This window comes from Embiotoca jacksoni, unplaced genomic scaffold (assembly GCF_022577435.1).
Source record: "Embiotoca jacksoni isolate LCO1_2020_lvr unplaced genomic scaffold, fEmbJac1.0.p SCAF_6, whole genome shotgun sequence".
NCBI classification, from domain to species: domain Eukaryota; kingdom Metazoa; phylum Chordata; class Actinopteri; family Embiotocidae; genus Embiotoca; species Embiotoca jacksoni.
This window is the reverse complement of record NW_027185414.1, coordinates 5,251,883-5,278,441: the sequence shown is the minus strand read 5'-3', so window position 1 is coordinate 5,278,441 and position 26,559 is coordinate 5,251,883. Positions and strand designations below refer to the sequence as shown.

Here is a 26,559-nt window from a genome sequence, read left to right as displayed (position 1 = left end):
TTGAATACACAAGACAAAGGACTAAAGAAGGGGCTAAATGTACGATACACACTATAATAATATAATATAATATGCAACATAATAATAAACAAAATATTGTCTCTCTCTGTAGACTGATACAAAAAGTTAGTATTGTTTTATTGACTGTAAATTGATGATATAATAGAAAAAAACATGAAAAGATTAATTGAAATGCTTTGAATATCACTGACTGTGAGAATAAATTAAATGTCTTATTCTGAAGTATATTCAATTTTACTGACCCAAGGGATGTTACTTTATCTCTAAGTGTATAAAAGTGAATGTCAAAAAAAACAACAACTCGGTTGCTAAACTTGGGCCCGCAGTAAAGTATTGAGAAATGTTGTGTTATCGTATTGTGTCCAAAGTATCAGGAGGTGTAGCGGTTTCCAGCCGGCGGCCAGACAGCAGCAGCACCTTGGCTTCAATAAACCTCTGATTCTGACGTGTAATAAACTGAAAATATTTAAATGCTGTCATAGAGCCATCTCTTTCCTGTCAAGACTTTTTTGGAAACTGACTCAGTCAAAAAGTAAATAGGTTTTAGACAGCGCTGCACCCACCCACCCATTTTCTCCCCGGTCTTTCTCTGTGGGCAGGGTGTGGTCGGTTGTGTGTGTTCCCCTGGGTCGGGGTCCAGGCCTGAAATCAGATCAGAGGCCTCTTTGTCTGGCAGGTAAGACGAGGATTATTTTCATAACCTTCTCATACCTTCACGCAACAATGAGAGAGGACAGAATGAGTAAGTTGTTTAGAAAAATCTCCCCTTACACCGAAAAACACCTCCATCTGCTCCCCGTGTCCTCATCTACATCGACTCAATGAGCCGGGTGCCTTCGCTGTGCGTGCATATGTGTGTGTTTGTGCTTTTGATTATTTTTTAACAGAATAATGTGTATCCGTGTGTCTTAAAGGGGCCGACACGAGACAAATGTAAACCGAGAGAGGCCATACTGCGGGACGAGATGGAGCATCGCTTATAGGAAACCTCGGAGATCCAGCTCCTCTCGCTGTTAGCAATTTGTCTGAAAAGAGGATTTCAGCTCACTTCGACTTCAGCAGCAGCCTAATAAAAACCTAAACTACTGTCCTTTCAGATTGTGTTAGTCAGATGTGCTCACATCCTGTAACCAGTCTCACTGGTAAACAGAGTGGGAAAATGTTGTGTTAGTTGATGCGGCCAATTAATTATATTGTAAGTCATTTAAAAATCTATAAAAGAAGTATAAACCGGTTTAGGCTGTTTGAGAAATTGTAAGTATGGTATTAAAAAATGCAATACGTGTATTTCAATTGCCTTGAGCGGTGTTATATTGGAGTCTTTGTAAAAAAAGGAGCTGTGTCTTAAAAAGGAGTAAAGCGTAAATTATGCATATCATTTCCCCCCCTTTCCATTCCTCTTCTTCATTTTTTCGCAGGAAAACATGGCCGCAGTCCACACGTGCTTTGTCCCGCTTGCTCGGCTTTCCTCCCTGGAGGTGGTCTCGCACACTGGCAGGAAGGAGGTGGAGGTGTCAGAGTGCACTAGCCTGCCCGGGAGAGGCTCTCTCTGGGTGCTGGAGGGGCGAAGGCTCCTCTATGTGTTGGTCTGTCCGTGGCTGTGGGTACTCAAGTGTGTTATATCGAGCCTGTGGTGTGAGACTGTTATGCCCCCCTTCTTTTCCCTCCCTCGCCGGGCAACACTACGGTGAAACTAGTTTTCTGAAGTTGTTTTTAACATCTCACTGCTTTACTCCACACCATGGTCAACTGTACCAAAGGAGACTGATGATCTCCAACTGGTAGCAAACCTGATTTGAAAATGAGAAAGATAGAGAGCAGCCAGGCTACAACCACTCGGAAGTCCTTTTTTTGTCCGAATGAAAAGCTACACACTGTCTGTACACCTGTACCTGTTAGTGACAACAAGCTACTGTGGCAAAATGCAATATAAAGGCCACAAATAATGTCATCTGCCTTAAAATAAAGTACTAAGGTGCAATCCGAGCTTATAATCAGAAAATTAGGACATATATCAGCCTTTATCCTGGCTCGCGACGTGAAAATAAAATCCACAGCCTGAGAGGGTATCCAAACAAGAGCCTCCTCTCCCTCACAAGATGCTGTCTTGTGCTGTCCAGCAAGACAGCTAAGTAGAGCTGCACTGTGGCCATCACAGCTCTGGTATATGCTACAAAATCCATCCTGGTGTTTAATGAAAATGTTGAACGTGGTTAAGAGAAAGGGTTTGCTTGCTCAGCTGAATCCCTTGCCAGATAAATAGTTAAAAAAAGAGTTATGCAGTCATGTTGACTGACTCACAGTGACGTTCTGTGGAATCTGTATGTGTTGGTCTGAAAGAGGGAACATCAACATTTACAGCTGAATTAAATGTAAGCAAATGCAAAACTACAGCGTCTGGACCAAATGTATACACGGGTTTCAATGCATGGGATCTGACTGCCAATAAATGCATTGATTTTATGAATGAAAAAAATATGTCAACAAACATTATGCAATCTTGCTCCTGACTTATGACATCACAAAATGTTGCCTTTGAACTACGGGTGTGGCACTGACCAACATTCTGAGAATATATAAAGAGAGCTTACCTCGGAACATCCATCATTCCCATCAGTACAGTCACCAGAGAAACACGCACAGTGAACTCAAGAGCAAACACACACACTTTTAAGAATGGAAGTAAGCACATTCAGCAGCAAAGACAGCAGCAGAACCCAGAAGAAATTCTCTCTCCATGACCAAGTCTCACAGGCCTTGTTTGACATGCAGGGCCGAGAGATGGACGTCGAGGAAGAAGCCTCCCCTGGAATCCAAAAGGAGTTAACTCCACCCAACAACCCCTGGAAAACCGCAAATGTCCAGGAGGCGGGTGAGCTTAACTTCGGCCTGGACCGTGGTGAGGCAGATTTTCCTCCACTCCAGAGAGAGCAGACCGACCGACGCGCACAGAAAGGACCGAAAAACAACGAGGCCGCTGACGGCAGGAGCAGATTCAGGAAACAAAAAGGACAAGATGACATCAAACGTACAACAGCCTGCCGTCAAGAAACAACTAGAGCCTGTGGTGGAACCTGCAAAACCTGCAACGGTGCAAGAACTGCCCGCTGCAGCTCCTGAACTGAAGCCTGCCACGCAGACCGAACCACAGCCTGCGGTGGAACCTATGCAACCTGAAACAGTGCCTGAACTGCCTGCTACAGCTTCTGATCCACAGCCTCCAACAGAGTTTGCCTCTGAAATGAGGCCTGTAGTGATGGTAGCACAGCCTGAAACATCTACAGAACATCCGCATCCCGACACACCGGAGAACCTACAGCCTGCCACAGAGCCCACCGTGCCAGATGTAAAGCCCAAACTGCAGCCTGCTGAACCAAAACAACATCTGATTCTCACACTACTGCGGGCCAACACATCAAAGCAACTAAACGGGAACCAACAGAGTTCAGTTCAAATTTCTGAGTTCGACTTTCACCAGAAACTGGGAGATAAGGACCAAAGAATATCTGAACTGGAGAATGAAAATCCGAAGAAGGAAGCCGAGACCCGCCTTAAACACCAGGTGTGGAGGAAGCCTGCAGAGTTGAAGCTTCTCTGGCCAAAGTACAACAACAGCTGGAAGAAGAAAGACGTCGGTGGCAGGAGAAGAAGCGTCTTCTAGCTGAGCAGGCAGCAACAACCTCCAGCATGAAGGCGGCTCTGACCAAGACCCAAGAAGACCTGAACCAAGAAAGATCCAAGTGGCAGCAAGAGAGGTCCCAACTCCTTCGGTCTATGAGCACCATGAAGGAGGCCCTCAAGGAGAAGGTGGAGGAGAAAGACAAAGCCGACGATGTCTTAATGATGAGAGTCGCAACTTTAGAACAACAGCTGCAGGAGGTTCAGAGGAAACCCAAAAAGAAATCCAGGACGCGGAATTTCTTTCAACTGTTTAAATGTTCTGCAGGGATCGCTACTTGAATCTGACTTTGACCTTTACACCGAGAGTCCCATCAAAGTCCCCTCCCTCAATGCCTCCTACCCAGAACCCACCACTCCTCGCCCCCATCCTACCGTCCCCTACACCAAACTACCTTCCTTCCTTCTCTTCCCAAACACCCCCTCCCCTTCCCCTAAACATAACTCCCTTTATTGTTTTATGTTTTCATTTTCATCTTGTATGTCTTGTCTCATCTTGTCCGTCCCGTCCCGTCAGAAAATAAATTAAAAGAAATAAAATCCTTCATAGCTTGACTAAGTCCTTTGATGACATTTAACAGTAAAATCAGCGCAACAGAGTCAGTGTTAAAACACATTTTGAGGCAGTTTGGGTCGTCTTTACACAGTTATTTTTGTTTTCTATCTATTGAACTATAGCTGTAATTGTTCAGATCATATACAGCAACAATGTTTTCACTAAAAAATGAATGAACTATTTTTACAATTTTGAGTCAGATCCTAATTGTTACTTTGTGCTAACATGTCAGTTGTGTCCACCTGAGTTTTACTTTTTCACTTGCAAAAACTTCAACTTGCAGAGAAGCCAGACAGTGTTTAAAACCAGAACGATCGTCTCGTGGTCATCGGCCTTCACCAAGAAATTCCTTCAAAGACTTCCTGTGATAGCGTGTTCACGAGAATGGGATGGACGGATGGGAGAGACGTAAGGGCCGAGAGCCCTTTACCTTTGACCTTTAAAGTCTAAGCAGCTCATCTTTTAAGCCAGGTAAACAATTGGGCCAAGTATGAAGAAATTCCCTGATCTATTGCATTCAAGAGAATTGGATGCATGGATGGAAGTCAAAAATACGTTGTCTGTTTAATTCATTCAGTTATCTTGAATGAAGTAAATAAACCGCGTGCAGATCGTGAGGTTGGATGTTTTGTGTTACCACCACACAACAAAGGACACGTGTTCTGGTGTGTTACCTGGACTGAGTTGAGCCTGCAGTAGCCGTTGAGAGGGAAGCGGATGACGTGTGTTGGGTCCTGGTTCCAGCCGGCGTTGACTGAATTGCACATAACGTCGCCAGTCTCGGGGAAGATCTCCTCTATAAGGACCTTCTCCCCACTCAGGGCGATCCTCTCGCCCAGGTCGGGTGTGACTCGAACCACCAGGCAGTCACAGGGCTGTGCCATCCGTCGTTGCTCGCGATCCTGCTTCCAGCGCTCCAGCTCCTTGATCATGGGTGTCAGCTGGTAATAGCGCGCCTCCTCGTACAGCAGGTGGAAGTCCTGTGCAGGGAGACGCACGTGGAGATGAGAGCGGTGAGTTTGCATGTGTTGCAGTCCTCTTGGCTATATGTGTGACTAACACACTGTGACTTTTGCTACGTTACATCTCATCACCAAGGTCACACAGACAAAATCCTACACATATACAGTATTGTGCAACATCACGATGACAGCAGAGGGTATATTTGTCAGGGGTCCTGACGACTTCCCCACAGCGACGAAAATAAAGTGTCATTGAGCAAAGCACTTGACCTCTAATTACTTCAGGAGTGCTGTTCTGGCTGTAGCAGCACTCTGACCCTCCTTGAGTACTCAATTTGCATGGAGCAACAAATAACTAACATGCATCAGTATCCTGCAACACGTATTTTAGGAAATACATTTATATGTGAGTGACCTTTTTCCTCACTATGCCTTACAATAAATTTGTAGTAAGGAGTTCAAAGATCAAGGCACTGTGTCTTTTGACATTAAGAGACCATCACATAATAATTACATTGTAGGAGTTTAGATTGATGCACCCAAAGTAAGTTACTCTGGAAATGGATTAGACAAATATCCCAAATACGGATGTATAAATATGACCTTTGCTTATCCTTGTAGAGTTAAAGATATCTAATGCCTGAAACGAATTTCTCTTGTTTCCATGTAATACATCTTCTGGAAAGAAGAACAATAAACGAAGATCAGCGATGGCCTCCGACCAGCAGGACAACTCTCTCAATAAACAAAGCAAAGCCATGCTGCAGCTCTACTCCACAGTAGCTCTTGGCGTGCCTTTAGTATGTTTCAGTGAGCCGACTCCAGAAAGGCCGTCAGTCGGGCTCCAGTGAAGTGGGATGGTGCATTCCTGTGTGCAGACAGTCTGCAGCAGATTGCCTGCCTCTCCCTCCCGGGCAGGGCTTGCTGGGGGCCATTTGCCCCTGCGCTCTTGCCTCTAATTTCCCACAAGACCAGATGGCACCATCATTCACCGCTACCATAGAAAATACGGGGAGGCGGAGGTTCGCTATTGGAGGCAGACGGGAGGTGAGGAAAAGATATGTGCAAGTGAACATGAGGACAATCATCAGCCAAGGAGGGTTTTTTTAATTTTTTTTTATGTATTTCCTCACATGGAGGGAGTTTTATGTTAATGAGGCTTGTGGCCCAATGTTAAGCTCCTATTAAGAACAAGAATTAATTAGGTTACACCTAAATGCTGCGAATCTTTCAGCTAAACAATCAGTAATTAATAAATCTGTGTTCTGATTAGTGCTTCACAGAGACAAAGAATGACAGCTTAATTCATTCTTAGCTTCCGAACTGTCACTGAGGACATTCAAAGTGTATTCTGTCATGATGTGCTTGTTCCTTATAGCGCCAGGCTAGTTTTAGTGTATGGACTCTGTAACACCAAAGAAAACAACTGATTGTCCATTTGGTTAAATTCCTAATAGATACAGAGAGTCAATCTTGGTGCAGAGCAAAGTCTAAACACCTTTGAAAAGTCAGACAGTGTGTTTTTGTGCTGCAAAAACAACATGCAGTATGTTTCATATGGTCTGCATCATTGGTGGCTGTGGGTGTCGGGTGCTGGAGCTACCAGGGAGCCCTGATCTAAAAAGAGTTTTTTCCCCTTTCCCTTCTCCGGGCCACTGCTGGGCACAGAAACAGAGCATGGCAGCAAACAGCATATTCATTAACCCTGCTGCTTCTGTCAGACTCTTTAGCCTTGAAAAGCCTCCCTCACTGTTTTTGCCCCTTCATCTAAACTGTGCCTTCATCTGAGGCGTGTGAGCGACACCCAAATACAACTCCATCTGGACGGCGCATTGACGCAACACATCTTAAGCTGGCGGTCTAATATTTAAGATTTCAGAATGTGAAAGAGGGGGTGGAGGTCCTTTTTTCCCTTTTTCTCTCCCTTTCTCCCTGTCTTTTTTTTCTCCTGGCCTTCTTGCTGCAGCTGACAAAACTCATACTGAGACGCTCCCCTTCAGGCAGCTCTCTGTATCAAAGTGTAGCTCCTCATCCTTCACAGGTCTGAAGCCATGGATGGATATGTTTTTAACAGGGGTCTGTCTGCGAGGCACTTTAGTCATCCTGAGCAGCGCACAAAACAACAGAGTAATCCTAAGCGCTGAGGTGAGGATGAGAGGGAGACAGGGCCAACAGCTCCGTCCTGGTTGCTGAAGCTGCTGCAGCTGGCAGCTCTACGAGACAATTCATCCCCCAATCCTGTGTCCAGACAGCCCGTTTGAGCTTCAAAATAATGATCCGACCTGATCGCCCACCGGCAAGGCAACATTTCAGGGAAGGACAGAGGGAGGAAGAGACAGTAAAAGACAAGAAGAAGAAGAAAATGATGGGAAAATGTCACCGTGAAGGAGACGGACGACTGATAAAGACCTACCGAGTGTTTTGGACAAATAAGGACTAAACCCACACAGGTAATGGGTCACAGGTTGGTGATTAAACAAGTCACTGAAGAAAAACTCAGCCAGGTATTATCTAATGTACACCAGTAAAAAAAAAAAAAATAGAAACACAACCTCCTTCTTATTATTTTTTTTAGCATTTGATACATAATAAGAGAAAGAACTGATTTAAAGTGCAATAAAAAAAAAAAGGCCGGAATAATCTGACAGAAACTCTTACTGGTTTATAACTGTGCCCTCAATATGACTGAGCATTGCTTACACTCTTGTGATTAATTGTAGTTTGAATAATGAGATGAGGGAGGATATTAATAGTGAATATTTTGTTCCACTGATGTAGGCTGAAAAATTTCTTTTCCTATTCTGCTCAGACTTTCACATTGATTTAGCAAAACACACAGCGCCGTGGCTGCCAGCAGCAGAACAGACCCGGCCCTCGGGCGACGGCAAGCCTGATTGTGTTCAGATAAGGACATGCTCAATTCCGCCTCGCACTATTTGCATTTTTTTCTTCCCCGGCTCCACGCAAATTGAAAGGTATGCAGATCAACACGGGCTTATGCGAGGGGATCGTAATGAGTTGAAACAATGAAGTCCGATGCATTCTCTTCAACCGTGGTGCCTGATTGGACTGTCAAGACTTCACAGGGAAGGAGGGGGGGGGGGGGGGACGCATGAATAAAAAGGGAAAAACTAATCGGTACTGAGTCAGGCCATCATTTGCCAAAATATGCAGCGCTTTCATGTTATGTTCTGTTGTCTGAGGTTTGGCTCCCGCTCAGACTATCCGTGAGGCCCGGAGAGCTCGCCCCTGGCTCTGATTGGCTTGGCCTCGCCTTGTTACCTTGTGGAGAATGATGAACAAGCGCCAGCCCAGTGAAAAGGTCATGCAAGTTAAGGTGGAGTAGAAGTGAAGAGTAGAATACACAGTGGAAACAGTATCACTGAATAAAAACCTTGAGCAGCGAGGAGCTGTAGGCAGAATGTATAATCACTCTGACAAAGCCACATATGGCTGTTTGGGTACTTGTTGGGTGAGACTACCTCACCAGTAACGCCATGAATTAAAGAGTTTTTGATCTATTGGAGCGGATTAAATGACCTGGTTTGATCAGCCAAATGTGCAGCTCCTCCCAGCTCTATGAGGCCTTTTAGTATCTTTCAGCCTGTTGTTTTTACAGCCTGTAACATGTTTTGGTTCACTCTAGCTGCTTTCATCAGCCTCATTTTCAGCAGCAGCAGCAGGCAGCTGTTAGCAGCAACAACAACAAAAAAAAGAAGCTCTGATACAGCAAGCAAATGTTACCTGGCCAGAAGCAAACAGCAGGCTGACACAAAGTTAGCAACTAGCTGGTGAGCACAGCCGAGCACAGTGAAACACTTAGCAGCTAAAGAGACAGCTATTTTGGATATACAGTATTGCACTAACATTTGGCAGGTGGCCAGAAACACAACTTCAGACAAATGCTAATGTTGCTCTGTGCCTAAAGTTTGCCAACACATTCTCTATATCAACTTTTTCAGTTGAACTGCTGTTAGCATTAAATATTCTCGGTTTTACTCCATCAAGCTCGGACAGAGAGATCATGAAGGATCATCCTGCAGAGCTCGTATCAAAAATACAGAACATGTACATTTGTCTTACCGACAACCTGAAAACAGGAAAAAAAAAAATCTCCATGCAGGAAATCTACACAGAGCTTTTGTTTGAAGCCTTGAACCTTCGAATCGTTTCGATGAAAGATAACGGAGAGAAATATGCTGTGCGTTTTCACTTTAACACTCAAATAAAAGCCAGGTGCTTACAGTCTGATTAGTTTAATCTGGAATACATCAGATTCAATGGCCCGCAAAGAGTAAATGAGCAGGTATTAAACTGCACCTACGATCCACGTTTCCCTGCGTCCTTGACTCTGAGGGAGACTTTCTGTCTGAGTGGGAGTCGGTCAGCAGTCCGCGGCTGAGCAGAGGGGGCGTACGGGCTATTTCACCTGGACTCACCTCTATAGAAACTACTCTTGGTGGAAAAACAACAGCTTAGGGCTTTGGCACACACATCGCCAGGCCATGCTCTAGTTAGCGTTTTACCTCTCCTTTACTGTATAGTCCAGCTGAGTCAAGCTTCTTTTCGTTTCTCTCTGTAAGTTTCCTAATTGCTGCTTGTGCTTATACCACAAGTAATTCACGTGTTGAACGTGAAGGAGGGCGAGTCTAGATTCAGCACTGTGAAAACACAACGAGTACATCTGTCGTAGTATCAGGTCTATTTTGACATAAAGCCCATGAGAGGACACTTAACATGTGTAAATACAAATACATTCACACTTCTGTGTATGATAAGAAATCTCAAACAATATGTCTGCATGTCCGGGCGAATGGCTTTAATGTACTGGAGTTTTTTTTTTTTATGATGCTCTGCTGTACAAACTATGCGAGTGGATGGTGCAGACAAGCACACGCAATACGACATGTTGTGGTGCGGACGTTTACCTTGAAGTCATCTGGAAGGAGCAATTTGCTGGTCCTGAGGAAACTGAGAATGTAGCGGAATATCTCGCCGTCTCGATCTATGAAGTAGTGCTGCTTCAAGCTGTCCAACACGATGGGCTCGGTGCCATTGAACAGACGACTGATTCTGAAAATTGAAATACACACACAAACACACACGCACGCGCACACACAGGCAGGCAGCCGCACACACAAAACACAACCACATAATGGAATGAGCCAGCTCCCTTCAAATGCATGAAACAATTACCCTCCATTTATTTTTCAATTTTATTAGCACTAAGCTTGAAATGCATTAGCATCCCAGGTTGAAACAAGGGGCTTAAGGCACAGTTCCTCCATTCCAGACTTGTTTGAAGTGTCCCTTCTGTAGAGAGATTACAACAACACACACGCTTGCTGCTTGTACTTACAGAAATTAATGGCATGAATGTAGCATTACAGCTCTATTATTCCATCTGTCAGAGGGGTGGAAATGAAGCAGGTGGAGGGCCATATATTAATGCCAGCAGGAACATGTGGAGAAAGATATTTTACTTTTACAGTTGGACTTTGTTAGGAATGTCAGCAGAATGCTGGACAGCTGCACTCCTACTGTGTCACGCTGTTTGTGTTTAATACAGAGTTACGATCGAGAAAATCTGAGAACATAAATCCATTGATATAATGAGCTTTCTTTATTAATTAGGAAATCAATTAATAACACCATTTAAAACTGTATTCAAGTTCCTTTATAATCTGTGCAAGTATTCAGTGGAACTATGAACCGTAATCCTGATCTCACGTACGTTAAACTGAATCCCCTTATTCAAAATAAAATAAACATTTTGGCCTTTAAAAGTACACATTTGTTGTCAGGGATCGATTTTAGGATAAGAAACATGACTACATCCCATTTAATTGTGCTGCATTTTTGTTTTGTTTCACCTTTTATATATGCTTAGGCTGAATTAAATACATATTAAATGTGCAGGACATCCAAACACGCCGCATTATTCTATAGAGGTATTGAAGTTATATCTAAAGGCAAAGTTGTTGTAATCTAAGAGAAAATAACTACTAAGGTAATGAAAATAACATTTCCTGAAATTACATCAATGTTTTCCTCTTAAGAATCACTATGATTAACTAAAAACAGTAATTAGATGTATGCTTTTAAGCTCTAACTAAATATTGACAAGACTTTGGTGTAGTAATAAGACACTTGTTGCTGCCTGGCGTCCCACCGTTAACCCTTTCCACTGGTGTGCTGCAAGATTAAGGGCTTAGTTAAAGTTGGCTACAGGGGCTCATCAAGGCAAAGAGTGGAAATTGCTGTTATCTTTAAACTTTCATCGCACCATGTTGGCGCCGCGCCTCGAGATACCCTCGGACAGATATTCATTTCCCCCTCATCTTTGTGTGTTTTTTCCCCGCCGCTTACCTGCAGGTCGCTCTCTCGCCGGTCTAATAAGCTCATCCAGGCACCTCCACTTTATCTGTTTGTTCATTTCCAAAAGCTAAATATCCCTCTTTAATATTTAAAAATAGTGTTTTAGCGTTTGTAAAATATTGAGGATGGGGTTTTGTGCAAGTGTCCCACTTTCATTCAACTTTGCAAAGTCTGAAATGCAAGAATTTAATTTGGTGACTCACTTTGAGGCAAAACTCACATCAGCCTCAGCAGAGAAACCTGGAGAGCCTGTGCAGCATAAATAAGCCGTATACTGATTTACAAACGAAATCTGTTGCCTGTAACCTCCTTCACGGTTTCACCACACATTTACATTGTCTCAGTGAGAAACTGCTGTCGGCAGGGGGCCGTTATTGTCATCATTTTGAAGTAATCAGCACTATAATCCCAGTAACAGCTTCTCTGTTGGCTGACAAAGTTGTATGAAGAAAATCAGGAAACCTATATGCAAACAACAAAATGAACACATACAGCCCTGCCTGAGCTCCGGCATTGTCAAACTCTATTACGAGACACTGTGAGGGAGCCGTAGTGGGAATGTCAATGAGCAAGCAGCAGGGCTGGCTGGCTCATTTGACTGAATTTACAATCACTATCCTCTACTTTGTAAAAGTGTGTGAGCTCGTATTTAACGGTTGTATCAGGTATCTCCTGACCCCGATGTGTCGGCTCGACGTGCTGAAGCAATCAAGTCAAATTCGCCCTGTCTCTTTTCTTTGACTTAACTGTGTGAAGAAGCAGAGCAAAGATGGTTCTCCCTCCCTCTCTCCCCTCCTGCCATCCTCACTCTCTTTCACTCTGTCTGTCTGTCTTTCTTTCTTTCTTTCTTTCTTTTTCTCTGTCTCTATCCTCCTCCCTTGCTCGCTTTCTCTCTGGAAATCGATGCAAAATGCTTTATAAAAAACCAATACTCATCTCCCTGTTTTGCCCGAGGTGTTCCTTTCTCATATGGTCTTGCAATTCTTCCAGCTAGAATTTCACCATACCCCTCCAGGCTAACTCTGTTTTTCATCTCCACTTTTTTAAAAAGCAATTAAAATGCTGCCTGTTTTTCTTTTTCTTTCCCTCTCTTCTATTCCCCCCTCTCTCTCCCTCTCTCTCTTCTCTGTTGGTCTCCTCATTTTTCCCTTTTCTGTTAAATCCCTCAATTGGAGGGAGGGGGGGGGGGCTGTTTTTAACAGGTAGGTAGAGAGAAAAGGGTGTGTGTATGTATGTCTGTGAGTCCGTGTGTGCATCGAGAAAATTAAGAGACAAGATAGAAAACACAGGCCAAAAGACAAAGACATTGATGGGGAGAATAACAAAGAGGTGAGAAATCAGAAGAAAAAAATACAGAGAGCAGAAGTAAAGCAGAAAGAAGAAAGAATCAGAGAGAAACAAACGGACTACAACAGAAAAACAGAGAGATGGAGTGGGAGAGAAAAAAAAAGGTTTGACAGTACAACAAAACTTAGATAAAGAGAGAGAGTCAGGGAGAGAGGGGGAGGTGGTGGGTGTAGGAGGTTATCAAGGACAGGAACGGCTCAGATCTCCCACCCCAGTGGTGCCGAGTGAGGGCAGGCAGAGGGGCAGTGGGTGGGAAAAAATCTGGCAGGATCCCCGCTGCTGCTACAGCTGGCCGGCAGCTCAGAGCTGCCAGCGTCGTGTCCTCGGGAGGCGGGATGAGGACGCAGCGCAGGTATCACTGATTCTACTCGAGCAGATGCTATCTGGAAACTGTACCACTCGAGGCCTTAATGATGGCGAGACACCTATCCGCTTCCTGAAAAGTGAAACAAACACTCCCAGAGATCCCTACTGTCCCTGAGTCCTGCTGCGAGCAACTGTAAAGTGACGCTTCTCCAAACAAGCTCTCCCAAAGGGTGAAGAGACAGGTTTCAAAACAAGGAATACAATTTTACTTTTGCATCCTGATTTATAGGTTCAGCTTAACTCGTAACGCTGTTGCACATTTTTACATGTCAGCAACAGCAGCACATAACTTCTTACATGAGTCTCTGGGAATAACTTTCTTTTTGCATGCCTCTGATGCTCAGTCTTTTGGGTCCATGATGTGATTTTTTTTTTTTTTAAGCAGATAAACTGATTGCATTAATGTTAACATCTCCACTCCTATTCTGACAAAACGTGCCACTAACAATCGCAGGGTTTATCTGCAGTTCATGAAAACATTTAATCTATTCGGAGCTGCGCAGCTGCGCAACATGACGGTTTCTGTTCAAGAGCAACAATTAATTCTCATTACTATTTCACATTAAGAGAACAGAACTAAAAGTCTTATGTAGCAGCTAATTGGACTTTGCTCATGGCTGTGTGTTAGAGCCATATAGCCTCAAATCTTAAAAAAAAGAAAACTCTGGTTTGCTTAGAATAGCTATGAAGCTTAAATCAAATACAAATAAAAGGAGTTTTCTTCTAAAACTTACAATGAATGATGAGTTAATCAGATGTCCTGTAAATGATGGTGATTTCCTCTTTTAGCAAAGTTCACCATTAGATAGAGAAGGCCACTTTCAGAGCATGAATCCAGTGCAGATGTGGCGTCTCTGGACACTTTCAAAATAGTCTCCTTGTCTCAAGAACATTTCCCCTAATTTCCTCAGCTTCTGTTCAAGTGACTGCTGAGACTGTCCTCTTTGAGAGCTACACAGAGTGCGCATCAATGTTTCATGACCCCTGTCCCTTAATATGGCCCACACAGAAGAAGATGAATAGCCACACATTAGTTACTAGACTAACTTTCTCTTGGCATGCTGCATTATTTAGGAGCCAATCTATTAAAAGTAATCAGCGGCTTCAAACTCTTTAACCCTGCTCTTTCGCTCGTCAAGTTTTCAGCGTTGCCAAGCGCGCCCTGGCTCGACCGGACGTGGCTGAACGCAGCGTACACGGTTATGCCAGTGTAATTGTTTTGCTTTCTGCTGTCAGCCATTATCCTAATTCACACAAAAGGGGGCCCCTCCTTCCACTGGCTCCAGTGGAAAGTGGAGGCCCGAGGCCAAGTGTACGCTGAGGAGGCTGGGAGAGAGAAACAGTGAGTGTATGCATGTTAGTTGTGTATGCATGGATGTGTGTGTGTGTGATCTAGAGTGAGAAAGAAACAGCAAGAGACAGAGAGAGGGAGCAATCGAGCGAGAGAGAGAGAGAGAGAGAGAGAGAGAGAGAGAGAGAGAGAGAGGGAGCAAAGGAGCATGTGTGAAACAGAGAGAGGGAGAGAAAGAGGAAGAAGCACTCCAACCAACAATCACACTGATATCCGGTCTTTACTCGCACTGTAAAAACACTGTTTGGATTCTCTGACGTGACTCTGAGCTGCATTTGCACGGTGCCCTGAGTGTGTCCCCGTATGAATAACTTCTTTGTAAAAGTGTAAAGCTGCACCAGAGCCTAAAAAATAAAGCAACACAATAGCGAGACACAAATAGCGAATGGAAATGAAACTTAAATTGAACAGCTACCCATCCACTTGATAAACCTCGTATATAAGACTAAATAATAATAATAAAAAAGTATTAACAGAAACAATGATAAACCCTTGTCTGGGTTGAGCTTTATTTTTCTCATGACATGTTACTCTGGAATAAAAAGAGACTTGTCAGGGATTTCCTGTCAGCGGACTCTATGAATATCAAGACTTTATTACCAGGGGATTATGTGGATTGTTCCTGTAGCCTATTTGGCAGAATTCTCTAACAACCTGGTGTATGTTTACCTTGGCCCACATGGGACTCAGCTGATGCCTGAGTTGAAGGCGGTATAATGTAACGAACGACACAATGCGTTAGAGAAAAAATGGCTAAAACATGAAGGAAGGGGTAAAATTCTAATCAAGTAAAACAATATTCCATCGTTAGTTTTGTTTTGCTTTCAGAGCTACCTGCGTTGGTGTCGTCTTGTTTGTGGATGGAGCTAAAATCGTGAATAAAGTGGGAGGGTGAACCAGCTCTTACACAATCTGAATCATCAGGACTGAGTCTCACAAGTGGAAGTGCATCAAAAATATGTTTGCTTTACGTGCGAGGGAATGTAAGTGTCACATGTCTGAGAGCAGAGGGCCCTTTCTTCTCATTCATTGAATACAGAGTCACTGTTGTAGCTGTAGTCAAAGTTTGACTGCAATATAATCTATACTTTGGTCTTATGTTGCAGTCAGCTGAAAGTGAAGGTAAGCAGTGGGGCAGCAAGTACTAAAGACTGAAATACTATAATAATGATTAGCCTATATTATGCCTCATAAAAAGGAATATATAGTATGAAGTCAACAAATTTTTATTAAAATCTTGAAGATAACCGAGTGTTTGAAATAAGAAATAAGAAATATGTAATAGTGGTAAATGCTGGTTATAAAAGAGCTAAAAAAAAAAAAAAATCGATATGTATCACATCAGAGAGCTAGATTTGAATCAGATTTGAAGCTCCCTTATATCCGCTTTGATGACAGGCTCGGCCATTTACGTCATTGTTTCTCCTCCAAGGATTCCTAACAGCACCCTGATCTACTGACAAGAAGAATTTAATTTTTTTTTGACAAAACTGTGAAAAGGGGTGTAGTGCAAAAAGTGTCTGAGTGGTGTAAATTCACACAAACACTCTTCTGCCATCAGCAGTAAAAGATGTGAAAGGTAGTGTGCAGCAGCTACATTTTCAAACACAACAATTGTGTGAAAGGCGATAAAAGTAAAAGCCTGGAAGGTATTTATTGAACAATTAAAATAATCCCCATTAAATCAAACAATAAAAAAAATAAAAAAAATTTAATTTGAAAGCTAAGGGAGTTTAGAAATAATGAAGGGAAGGGAAATGTTCACACATGGTTTGAGGAGATATTAAACGATTAGCTTTTGAGGGCAGTTGTCACTATAAAAGTTGCACTGATGTTGTCCTCGTGCCAGTCAGCTAAATGACTTGTTAACATCACAAATCCATTTAGACTTAATTAAGAGAAACACCAGTCAATGAATATAATTGAGTTACCGACTAAAATGCAAAATTAAGTATTAAAGATATAAATGATTTAAATCTACTTAAAATATTTAATTGGGAAATGTTTTCAATGAGGTAGAGTGAGTTACTTCAATTCCTATAAATTCATAACATTTAAAAGAAAAGCAACAGTATACAAATTAAGTCTCTTCATTTTGCTAATATTTCCTAATAATGATTTTCCACAGATATGCAAATGACATGAATTAATATAATAACCGTATCAGCGAAGCTACAGCATGAAAGCCAGGGACGTGTCTTACCTTGAATCTGGGTACTTGGTGAGAGTCGCCAGGCTACTGGTGTACATGTGTCCCCCGACATCGATGTGCACCGGGGCGTTCGACTTGGTCAGCTGAGCCGGTAGAGGGATCCCCTGAGTGGCCAGAGGAGATACCGGGGACCGGGTCAGAGACAGCCGTGACATGCTTCTTCCCTCCTGAAAGCAAGTGTACAGAAAAGCCATGGGAATAAAGGTAATAATAAAAAAAGGAAAACAGTGATACTAGACAGGGCAGTAGATGGTATCCTTTCTGAATGGTATCAGATCACTTCCACGTCTGTCTGGTCGCATATTTAGCCTGGAAATTATTGCCACCGCTCTAATTAAGTATGTTTGCATCTTTTCGTGCAGCACCGCAGGCGAGGATAGGAGGATGCTTATTAGAGAAGCAGGGTGAGAGAGATAGACAGATAGAAAGAGAGAGAGGAAGAGAGGAGAGAGAGGGAGGAATGCTAGGTGTCAGCCTCCAGGGGAATAAAATAAACTGCTGCTGCAATATTCTAATTAAAGGTCGCCTTATGTGTTAGACGTGATGCGCCCAGACACACCAACCACCAATCTGAGCGCAAGGGAAACACAGCGGGGAGGGAGGGCGCAACTCCCCCCCCCTCCTGTACGCACACACATGCAACCAGCACAAAAAAAAGATTAAGGTGATCGCTTGTCATGTGTCTACAGATACTGACAGGCTACTACAGACTACTAAACATGCGTAAAAACGCACCAGAATTCAGTTCAACACAGAGAAAGTATCGTACAGCTGTCCACACTGACAGGCCAGACCTGCTCCACTCTGTGGTTCAGTCTCAGGACGTGTATCTAACTAAAGAAGAGAAAGCTCACTATTAAACAGAGTGCGGAAGCACACATTTGAGACTGAAGTTTATTAGGAGCATGCGGGTCAGCGCTGAGCTGAATTAGATTAAGCTACCTGATAAAATGTGAGAGAAAATATTCATAATTCACTTGGATACGCCGCCATTTGACTCCGCACTGCTTCAGGAGGAGCAGGGGAGGCGTTTATATCCAACCCACTGGTGCGTAATTTGTTTGCCAACAACGGCAGGTAAACCACGTAAACCTCAGTTTGGTCACATTTAAATGTCACTATTGTCTGTGACAGAAGGAGGCAATCATGAGTGGTGTATCTTATATGAGGGATTTGTTTTAGTTTTTTTTAAAGGAAAGGGAAAAGACGTGTGCTGGTCTTAACTTCTTTTAATGCTTTCCTAATGATCCCAGACCAAGTTGGATCACTCGTCTACCTCCAGGCTTTGGTTGAAATACACGTCTTTCCTTACACTAAAATAATACTCGGACCATCAGTGTATAACTGGGTTTAAACAGACTGCGATAACACAATTCTTCCCTCCGGTAAATCAGCACAATTGATCAGTTTATTGTTGCACATAGGAGCCGTTTTACTCTTATGACCAGTAAACTGAAGAGCGTTGTGAAAGTCCAGATGATCCCTGCGGCTCTGATAGAAGTGCCACCGGGTACAAAGTGAGACTGGAGCCTTTTCTTTTTCCAGGGTGTTGCCCTCCTCACAGCAGTATCGTGTTCGTTTAATACGATTACAGGAGGACAGGATTACATTTCAAATCCCAGGAAAAGAGAGAAGAAAAAACTTGGAGAGGTTTAAGAAGTTTGGGCTGCGTACATGCCGGGCTGTCCCACCGCCCCCCACCCTTTCTCCCATCCACCCAATCAAGCAATTAAATCACAATATATGGACATATAAAAAGGACCAAATGGAAAAAAATAGAACCATAAATCGTCATACTCTCCCCGTCACACCACAATTTCCATAATTTCTCTCGTATCCGTAACCCCCCTCGACACACACATACACACGAACCATGTATGATAAATTCCTCCACAAATTCACAGCAGCTGGCATCAACTTCCTCCTCAGAGCTGCTGTCTTTATTCCTCCTTCCACTGACCCCAGTTCAGTCATTGTGTCGATTTCACACTTCATGGCATCAACGTAACCCCGATGGGCCAAAATTAGAATAATCCACAAAAAAAGACGGTAACGTTTGCAAAATACACAATGCGATACAACACCCCTCTCAGCAAGAAACACCGCAAGCCTGTGCTCTGCCTTTAATCTACCAAATGCTCAATATGGCGTCTTATTCCTGCTATACAATTAAAAAGCATAATCCCGACACGTGTGATTCACAAGCCGTTTGATAAAACCCACACAGTCTGGCAGAAAAGACGGGAAAACCACTTTGGGTCGAGCAGTGTAGCTTGCAGTACACGTTCCGGCTCTCCAGCAGTTTAACTACCCCCTCCGAAAACTGAGCAGACCAAAACTGACTGCACTGTGCGTAAAAAAAAAACATTGGATTCTGTAATATTGAATTGTCACCCTACCGTTTCAAACATTGTAGGGAATCCAGAGGAAATCCGTGCCGGCGGTCAGTCCCAGCTGCTGTCCGCGTAACCCCCAAAATTTTGAAAGATTTTCTCCAAATGCCCCCGAGTTGGTGACAGAACTACACCGCCATCCAGCTCCAGTACGAACCTACGCTGCCGCACGGAGAAGCCAAGTCTTTTATCCCACACAAAACTGCTTTTTTAGAAGACACTAGGTTGTGGCCGGGATCGACTGCTTGCAAAGAGTCTCTGTGGCTTTAAAGGCTCTATTACAAGGCTGGGTCGACCTGTCCTCACCAAGCTTCTTTGTACCAAAGCGCACAGGAAGCGTCCTTACCTTGAACATAGATGAGATGATCTCCTTCCCCTTCTGTTATTTGGATACGCGTAAAATGTGCGCTCTTGTTGGAATCCTGCTTCGTATTTCAGCTTCTTGTCTGCCTTTTTGCCTAAATGAAACTGCCCCTGTGGTTTGTTATGAGAAGAAGAAAGCCAATAATCCTTCTCTAAATAACAGAGCGGAGCTAAAAAAGAAAATTCTTGCTCCGGGCTGCCCAAGCGCCTCTGGGCCAGGGATTAGGCTACAATTAGCTCAACTCCACTCTCTCGCCCAGGCAATTTTCTCAAGGAAGAAAACGTGATACCCCACTATTCCTGAAATTATGACTGCACAGATATAATAACTTATCTTATTTTTTTCCGGCAAAAGTAGACCGTTCCTCTTAACGGTGTGAAGTTGTGATTTAGATGGGGTAGGAAACCTAACAGACAACTGTCAGTCGCTCAATGGATTTAGAGCAGCAAAAAGCAGATTTTAATCATTGTCATTTCGTCTGATGTAATAGTTCCCCAGGCAGTCCAGCTAGCAGGAATACATTTCCATCTCCATCTCCAGCCTAAATTTAAAGTTTAAAGCCAGGCGGGCTGCCATAGTCCTCCACTCAGGCAACATATAATAAAGGCGCAGTAACTTGTTGATAAAGTCTCAGCTGAAAAATATGTTGAAAATGAAGCGATATCCTTGAACCAATATCTTTCATGCGGTGATTTCTCCCCGTGTCCCCGCTCTCTCTTCCTCTCCCTCTCTCCCTTGCCTTAATGTCTGGAGTTGTAACGCCAAATTTCCTGCAGGCCATTAAAATCAAATGACGTCTATGGACATGCATGCATGCTGCTGCAGAAAGCGCCCTCACAACCTGCCTGCAGCCAAATGCGCCATTTCAATTATAGCGCAGGGCTTAGATGGAGATATCTGCCCAGAACACCCCCCTCCCCCCCGCCCCTTCCTCACTCTCCAATGAAAGCAGGCAGCCTCCAGATTTTTGGAAAATAAGATTGTGGCTGATTATTGTTATTTTTCAACACAGATAGACACAATGCAAGTGATGAGGCGCTAAAAGTGTTGCGCCACTTTTGCACCTAAGGAGAGAGGAAAGACGGAGTCAAGCAGGTGCTCACACCAAGGAGACGATTATTTATTTATTTGCATGTTTGTTTATTTGCGGGTAAATAACTGTGAATAATTGATGCAACATTGAGCCCCAGTAATTACTCTGTACCAGCATCGTGAGGGGTGTAGTGTTCGTTTCTTGATATTTGGCGCCAACCAGTGTAGGAACTTATTATTGGTCCACAGTTTACACGAATTTACTCACTTTTTTGGAACCTTTTTTTCATTGTTTACCCCGACACAAAAACAGTCATGTTTTACTGAATTTATAGATTTCAAAGTTTCCTATTTTTTTTACATTGTTTCACCGTGTTACTCCAATAACGTCTCCTTTGACTTTCAGGGACTTATAATATCGTGGTGTAGCTTTAAAGCAAGTAAAATGACAAGCATTTAAATGTAAAATTAAACAGTTGTGCTGGTGCAGAACTGATGGGAGTGTGAGAATGCGTCTCTGCAAGAAGCAGGCCAAGTCTTCATAATTAGAGAGACCTATGCCCGCCTTCGAGCGCTCCCATCTTCCCCTCCGGCACAGATTTGTTGTTTCCAGAGGTACAAACTGGAGGGGAAACTGGAATTTTTTTTCTCATTAAAGGAAACAAGCCCGGAGTTAGTTCAATTACATGAAGTACGCAGGGATGTTGTAAATTTAAAGATTTAAATAGCTTACAAAGTGGCCCCGGGCCCCATCAGTTAATTTCCTTAATTTATGGATTTTATCGGTGTCTATGTGGAAGAGAAGAAGTAGGTCATCTTGAGGATTTGCATGCAGCTTTGAGATTTCATAACAATCCCAAACATCTGCCCTCCTGACCAGCAACCTGAGCAGGTGAGAGGACAGACACGTTTCTGTCTCCGTGAATGACACGAGCCTGTCGCCGTGATCAAAATGATTTCTCCTCATGTTCAGGGATCAAAAATGCAGATCTGATTGTAATATTTGACCCAGGTAATGAGATTATTGATGTTTGGTCTCCGCAGACAGAGATAACAGCTCTGTTCTAGTTTTCATTAAAGGATTGTTCCACTCAATTCCCCCATTATTTTACATGCTTTCCTTTCTAAAACTAAGAAAGTTGAATAAATACAGATTTGTGCTTAACTCCGAGTTTAATCTGAAACATGAAACTGCATACATCAGTCAAAATCTCAGTCTCCTTCAGACATCATATGCTAATGAAGTGTATGAATTAATGCATGAACCTATAATAATAATAACTTGCCTCTAGGTTCAAAAGCAGGTGCTATTAGTGGTGTTGCCTTAAGTAGCACAGAGGACAATATTGTCTCTTTCTACTTTCAGCTTTGCCCTTTCACCAGAGGATGACACGTTGTTTTTAATAAGCTTTTATCAATCACACTAATAACAACAGCATGCGGTATGATTAACGCCTCTGAGGATAAACAGTGATGTGTTTTAGTTTAAAAACAATCTCAAAAATAATCTCTCACAATTACCTCGACAGATTATATGACAGTTTGTGCAACCAGGTCAGGGTGCCACTCTGAAGAATGAATAAATTGTGTTTGTTGAACGTGATATTTCTGGATCACAGTACCATCTGCTGGTTAGGAGCAACATGGTGCATAATCGATCCGACTAAGTGATCACTGTATGTTCATGCACTTTCAGGTAATTTAACAGTTTCATGTTGATTCTTGGAACATCTTGGAAAGGTACAATTCCCACCTGACTTCAAATGTTAAAAAAAACAACAACACAATTATTCCCCAGTACTTCAGAAGCCTTTTAGTAGCCTAAAATGGCATATTTAACATTTTTACTATCACTAAATCATTCTGTTTTATTCTATTAATTCAGAGAAACCCACTGATTAGTTCTCTTATTCATTCTCATGTTCTTTTTTAAACATCACATTTCCATCAAAGCCTTGAGGGCATTTGGCCAATGGATGTCTTTCTTTCTGATTCCCGTTGCCCAGGTAACCTACCCACTGTACTACAGTACGAGTGCACTGAGGTGAAAACAGTAGGTACAATACAGTCACATCCACCCCTCTAAATGTGAGCAATTGCAAGAATCCCTTTTAAGCATTTCATATCAGATCAACACTCCCACTTTCCCCTCTGGCGTGTGGAGAAAGTTTTAAAAGAACATTCAGAACTTGCTTTTAGTAATCTGCATGCCTTGTGGAGCCCGGTTGCTGTCAATCGCTCCCTTCTTCCAGCAATTTGACATTCTGCTTGATGTCGATGTGTGTCTGAGGTGCAACAGCAGCGACACTTATTGTTCATTATTTCAGAGAGAGGGAGAGAGGGAGAGGGTAAAAGGGTGCCGGTTTATTAATAGAACGTATGGGGTTGTGTTGCACACAAACACCTAACAAGCACAGTGCAGAATTCCCTCAAGTGCTTAATGCCAGCAATTAAGTTTCCAAAAAGCTGAGCACAAAGACAGTGTACTTTTGAGTCAATTCTCACTTTTACACACTTTTAAGACGGACCCTGATGCTGTCAGGTTATCTCTTTTCAGAAGGTTCACAAGATTGGTTTAGTAAATATTAACCACCTGGAAGAAGGCAGAGAAGCACTAATATGTTATACTTTGCATCTTAAAAAGAAAAACAGTTTGCACACAGTGTTGGAATTTACTCAAGTTCTTTACTTTCAGGTTTTCATGCTATTTATATGTTGCACTTCTCTAAGAATCAATGGGAAATATCATACTCCACTACATTTATTTGACATCTTTAGTCACTTTGACAAATTAACACATTGCAGACTTAACACTAAATGCTCCATATTAATTAAATGAACAGTAAAAACAATCCAGTTACATGGATTTTAATAATATGAAGCCTACAGGGGCCTTTTTCCTGCACTGAATACTTTTACTTTTGAAACTTTACTTACTTTATTTTGACACACCACTTGTAACGGAGTTTTTTTTTTTTTGTGCCTAAGTAAAGGATCTAAATACCTCCTCCATCCCTGCTGGCATGTCTGTGAAGTTGGAACAGTTAAAAAAAAAATATTCTGAAGAAAATGAACATAATTTTTTCTCTCCTCTCCTCTCCTCTCCTCTCCTCTCCTCTCCTCTCCTCTCCTCTCCTCTCCTCTCCTCTCCTCTCCTCTCCTCTCCTCTCCTCTCCTCTTCTCGGCCAGTCAGTGAGATTTGCCTCATGAATCTCTTTTGCTGCCATCATGTGGTCTGAGGTTCTAATCACAGAACATATACATGCTGTGATGAACTGCTTGCTACTTGTGAGGAAGACCGTCTGGTAATAGAGGCTTTTCTCATCATGTTTGGAGGACAATTATCAGATTTATACCCGAGACCAGGGTTAAATTATAATGTGTACATGTGGAGGAAACACATAACATGGCACAAATTTGGCCTTTTCTCAGTTTAAGAGGTGACAATGAGACTTTGTTTTGTGTCATCTGTTGTATCCGTCACTAAACCCTCTTTTTTTTTTTTCTTCTTCTAAGTCCAATCTTCTCAAGTTCTTCTCAAAAAATTTCCTCTGAAATGTGTTATTTTGCTTCTGGCGCCAACCAGTCGTACACATATCGGGCATGAATGTGTGAACAGAGGAGAAATGATCTTTTACTTTTTGTTGCTGCTACTATTTGGTTAGCAGTAACAACGTGAACAGTGTGATGTCTCCAATCACATCTGGTATGCATCACATACCATTCTCCCTCCCTCTGCTCAATGTGCCTTGGGGAATGTCCCTGGCACTGCAGAGCACCCACAGTCCTCATTAGAGTGCATGTGTCACAATGGCATCAACCCACAGCCTTGACTTATGCTTTATATTTACAATCATCCATCACAACACTGTCATCACAACAGTCAGAAAACATGGATTTAGTCTTGAACGGTTTGAGCTGATCCGGCTCGTGTTTGTAAGTCGTGGTACGTGCAGCATCCTTGAGGCCCTTTTTTCTGTCTGTAGCCATGTTGTTGAGTCTCGTAATGGCCCGAGACTGAAACTGGAGTCCCTGTCCTTTTGTTGTGCGCCGAGCTCCCTAACAGCACAGAGGAGGGACAGGGTTTGATGTGTCTTCTGAAGGCCTGCTGCTTTGTCAACACTGAGGCCTCTGCACTGACACTATGGAAGCCGAGCGCCTCCGGGGTGACAGGGAGAGGGGAGTGGTGGAGTTGGGGTGGGAGGGAAGGGTGGGTCACTGCAGCCTGGTAAAAGAGAGACAGAGAGAATGAGAGACAGACAGAGGAAGGGAGAGAAGAGAGGCGATGGGGGGGAAGGGTGCCTGCTAGTGCGGCCAGCGCCCAAGGCTAGAGGAGAGTGCTCTGTGCAGCAGACTGCCTGATAGGGACTGAGGCTGCTGGCTGATGACATTTTATGGTCACAACATGCAATCCCACCAACTTTAGTTGGTGAAAATCCAGTTTTCATACGCTGAACGGTGGTGTGCTTTTTTTGTTGTGTTTTTTGTTACAGCCCCACAAAGAATGACGCAGTTCAGCGTGTCATCATGTCCTTTGAGTTTGAGTTCTTTTACAGTAAACAAAACAATAGGTGGTAAAATAATCTCCAAAATCATACCATATGGAGCCATAAAAGACTATTTAGCTTTGATTCTGCTAAAAAGACCAATAGAAAATAGCTGTGTAGACTGTAACTGCGTGTATGTAATTGGCACTTACATGTAACTGTGGAGACTTACTGTTCATACATTCAGGCATATTCTGTTGTTTGATGGATAACGGCGAAACAGAGCGGCGGAAAGTAGACGATTTTTCAAGTTTCCTACTTCGGTACATTGTTGATGTACTTTGTTTTTTGCCTTACTTTCATTTTATGCACTTCTATTGTTACGATCTATCAGTTATTATAAAATGTATTTTCTAAACTTCTCAGATGGTTTAATGTAAATAAATGTTTGTAATAATTTTTATTGAACTGTTTGGAAAAATTAAAAATAAATGTCATTTGAGACATTTGATTTGTCAGCTATTTTACTGTCGCTCATTTACAACGGTGATGCATTGATGCAACGGTATATATCACTAACAGGGGCTGAGAGAGTAGATGTCATTGTGAGGATTTATTATTCAAAGTAGAGTGTGTACACACACGCACGCACGCACGCATGCACGCACGCACGCACGCACGCACGCACACACACACACACACACACACACACACACACACACACACACACACACACACATGCACGCACACAACTGGCTGAACACAGTGGCTGATAGCAGCACTTCACTTACACATATTGGTTTTGTTGGCTCGGGTATTATGGGCCTGTTAACCTATGATATATCTGCGGTGTGCAGTGAATTACAGTGTGAATGTGTTTGCCGTCCTCCAGAGGGTGAAGCAGAGCCAAGGCCGGGGGTAGCCAGAGGCGCTGCTCTCTCCCAGGCTGGCCTGATGCGGGCTGAGAAGCCAGAGCCCCACAGACATCACTTTCTTTCACCAATACTTTGTGTTAAGTGGCCATAAGTAACACTGGGTTTCTATTGTGCACCCAAAGCAGAGTTTATTCTCTCGCAGATCGTTATGGTTCAGTCGTGTGTGTGGTCTCAGTGCAGCTCATTTTCTGTTTCAGCTCTGGCCTCATCCTGTCAGTTTATACCCAGTTTAATTCACTGCTGTGAGGCCACTGTGTAGACGACGAGCAGAGCAAAGCACTGTAGGATATGAGGCTGTTCTTTGGTTTGTCTGAAAGTATAAAAAGATTCAAAAATCAGCTGTCTGTCTCGTTTTCTTGTCTCTGTTTGAATTAGAGATGTCTACTAAATGTGTATATTCAACACATCACCGCTTTATTCCAAACATGCCACTTCATTTTCTTCAGATAAGAATGAAATCAATCTTTATATGTAAAA

General features: G+C 43.0%; 1 protein-coding gene across 3 annotated transcripts in view; it reads right to left on the bottom strand.

Moving 5' to 3' along the window:
• Nucleotides 1-20,473, bottom strand: part of LOC138212945 (BTB/POZ domain-containing protein kctd15) — a 29,125-nt gene extending 8,652 nt beyond the window's left edge. The window contains exons 1-4 of one of the 3 annotated variants that reach the window (XM_069173680.1): nt 19,611-20,473; nt 16,863-17,038; nt 10,146-10,290; nt 4,930-5,235 (exon numbers count right to left, since the gene is read on the bottom strand). In XM_069173680.1, coding sequence (XP_069029781.1) covers nt 4,930-5,235; nt 10,146-10,290; nt 16,863-17,038; nt 19,611-19,619 — 636 coding nt within the window. In that variant the 5' untranslated portion in view covers nt 19,620-20,473. Of the gene's footprint in view, nt 1-4,929; nt 5,236-10,145; nt 10,291-16,862; nt 17,039-18,743; nt 19,131-19,270; nt 19,571-19,610 lie in introns of those variants that run through there. The other 2 variants (XM_069173679.1, XM_069173678.1) reach the window with 2 other exon arrangements.
• Between the last annotated feature and the right edge of the window lie 6,086 nt (nt 20,474-26,559).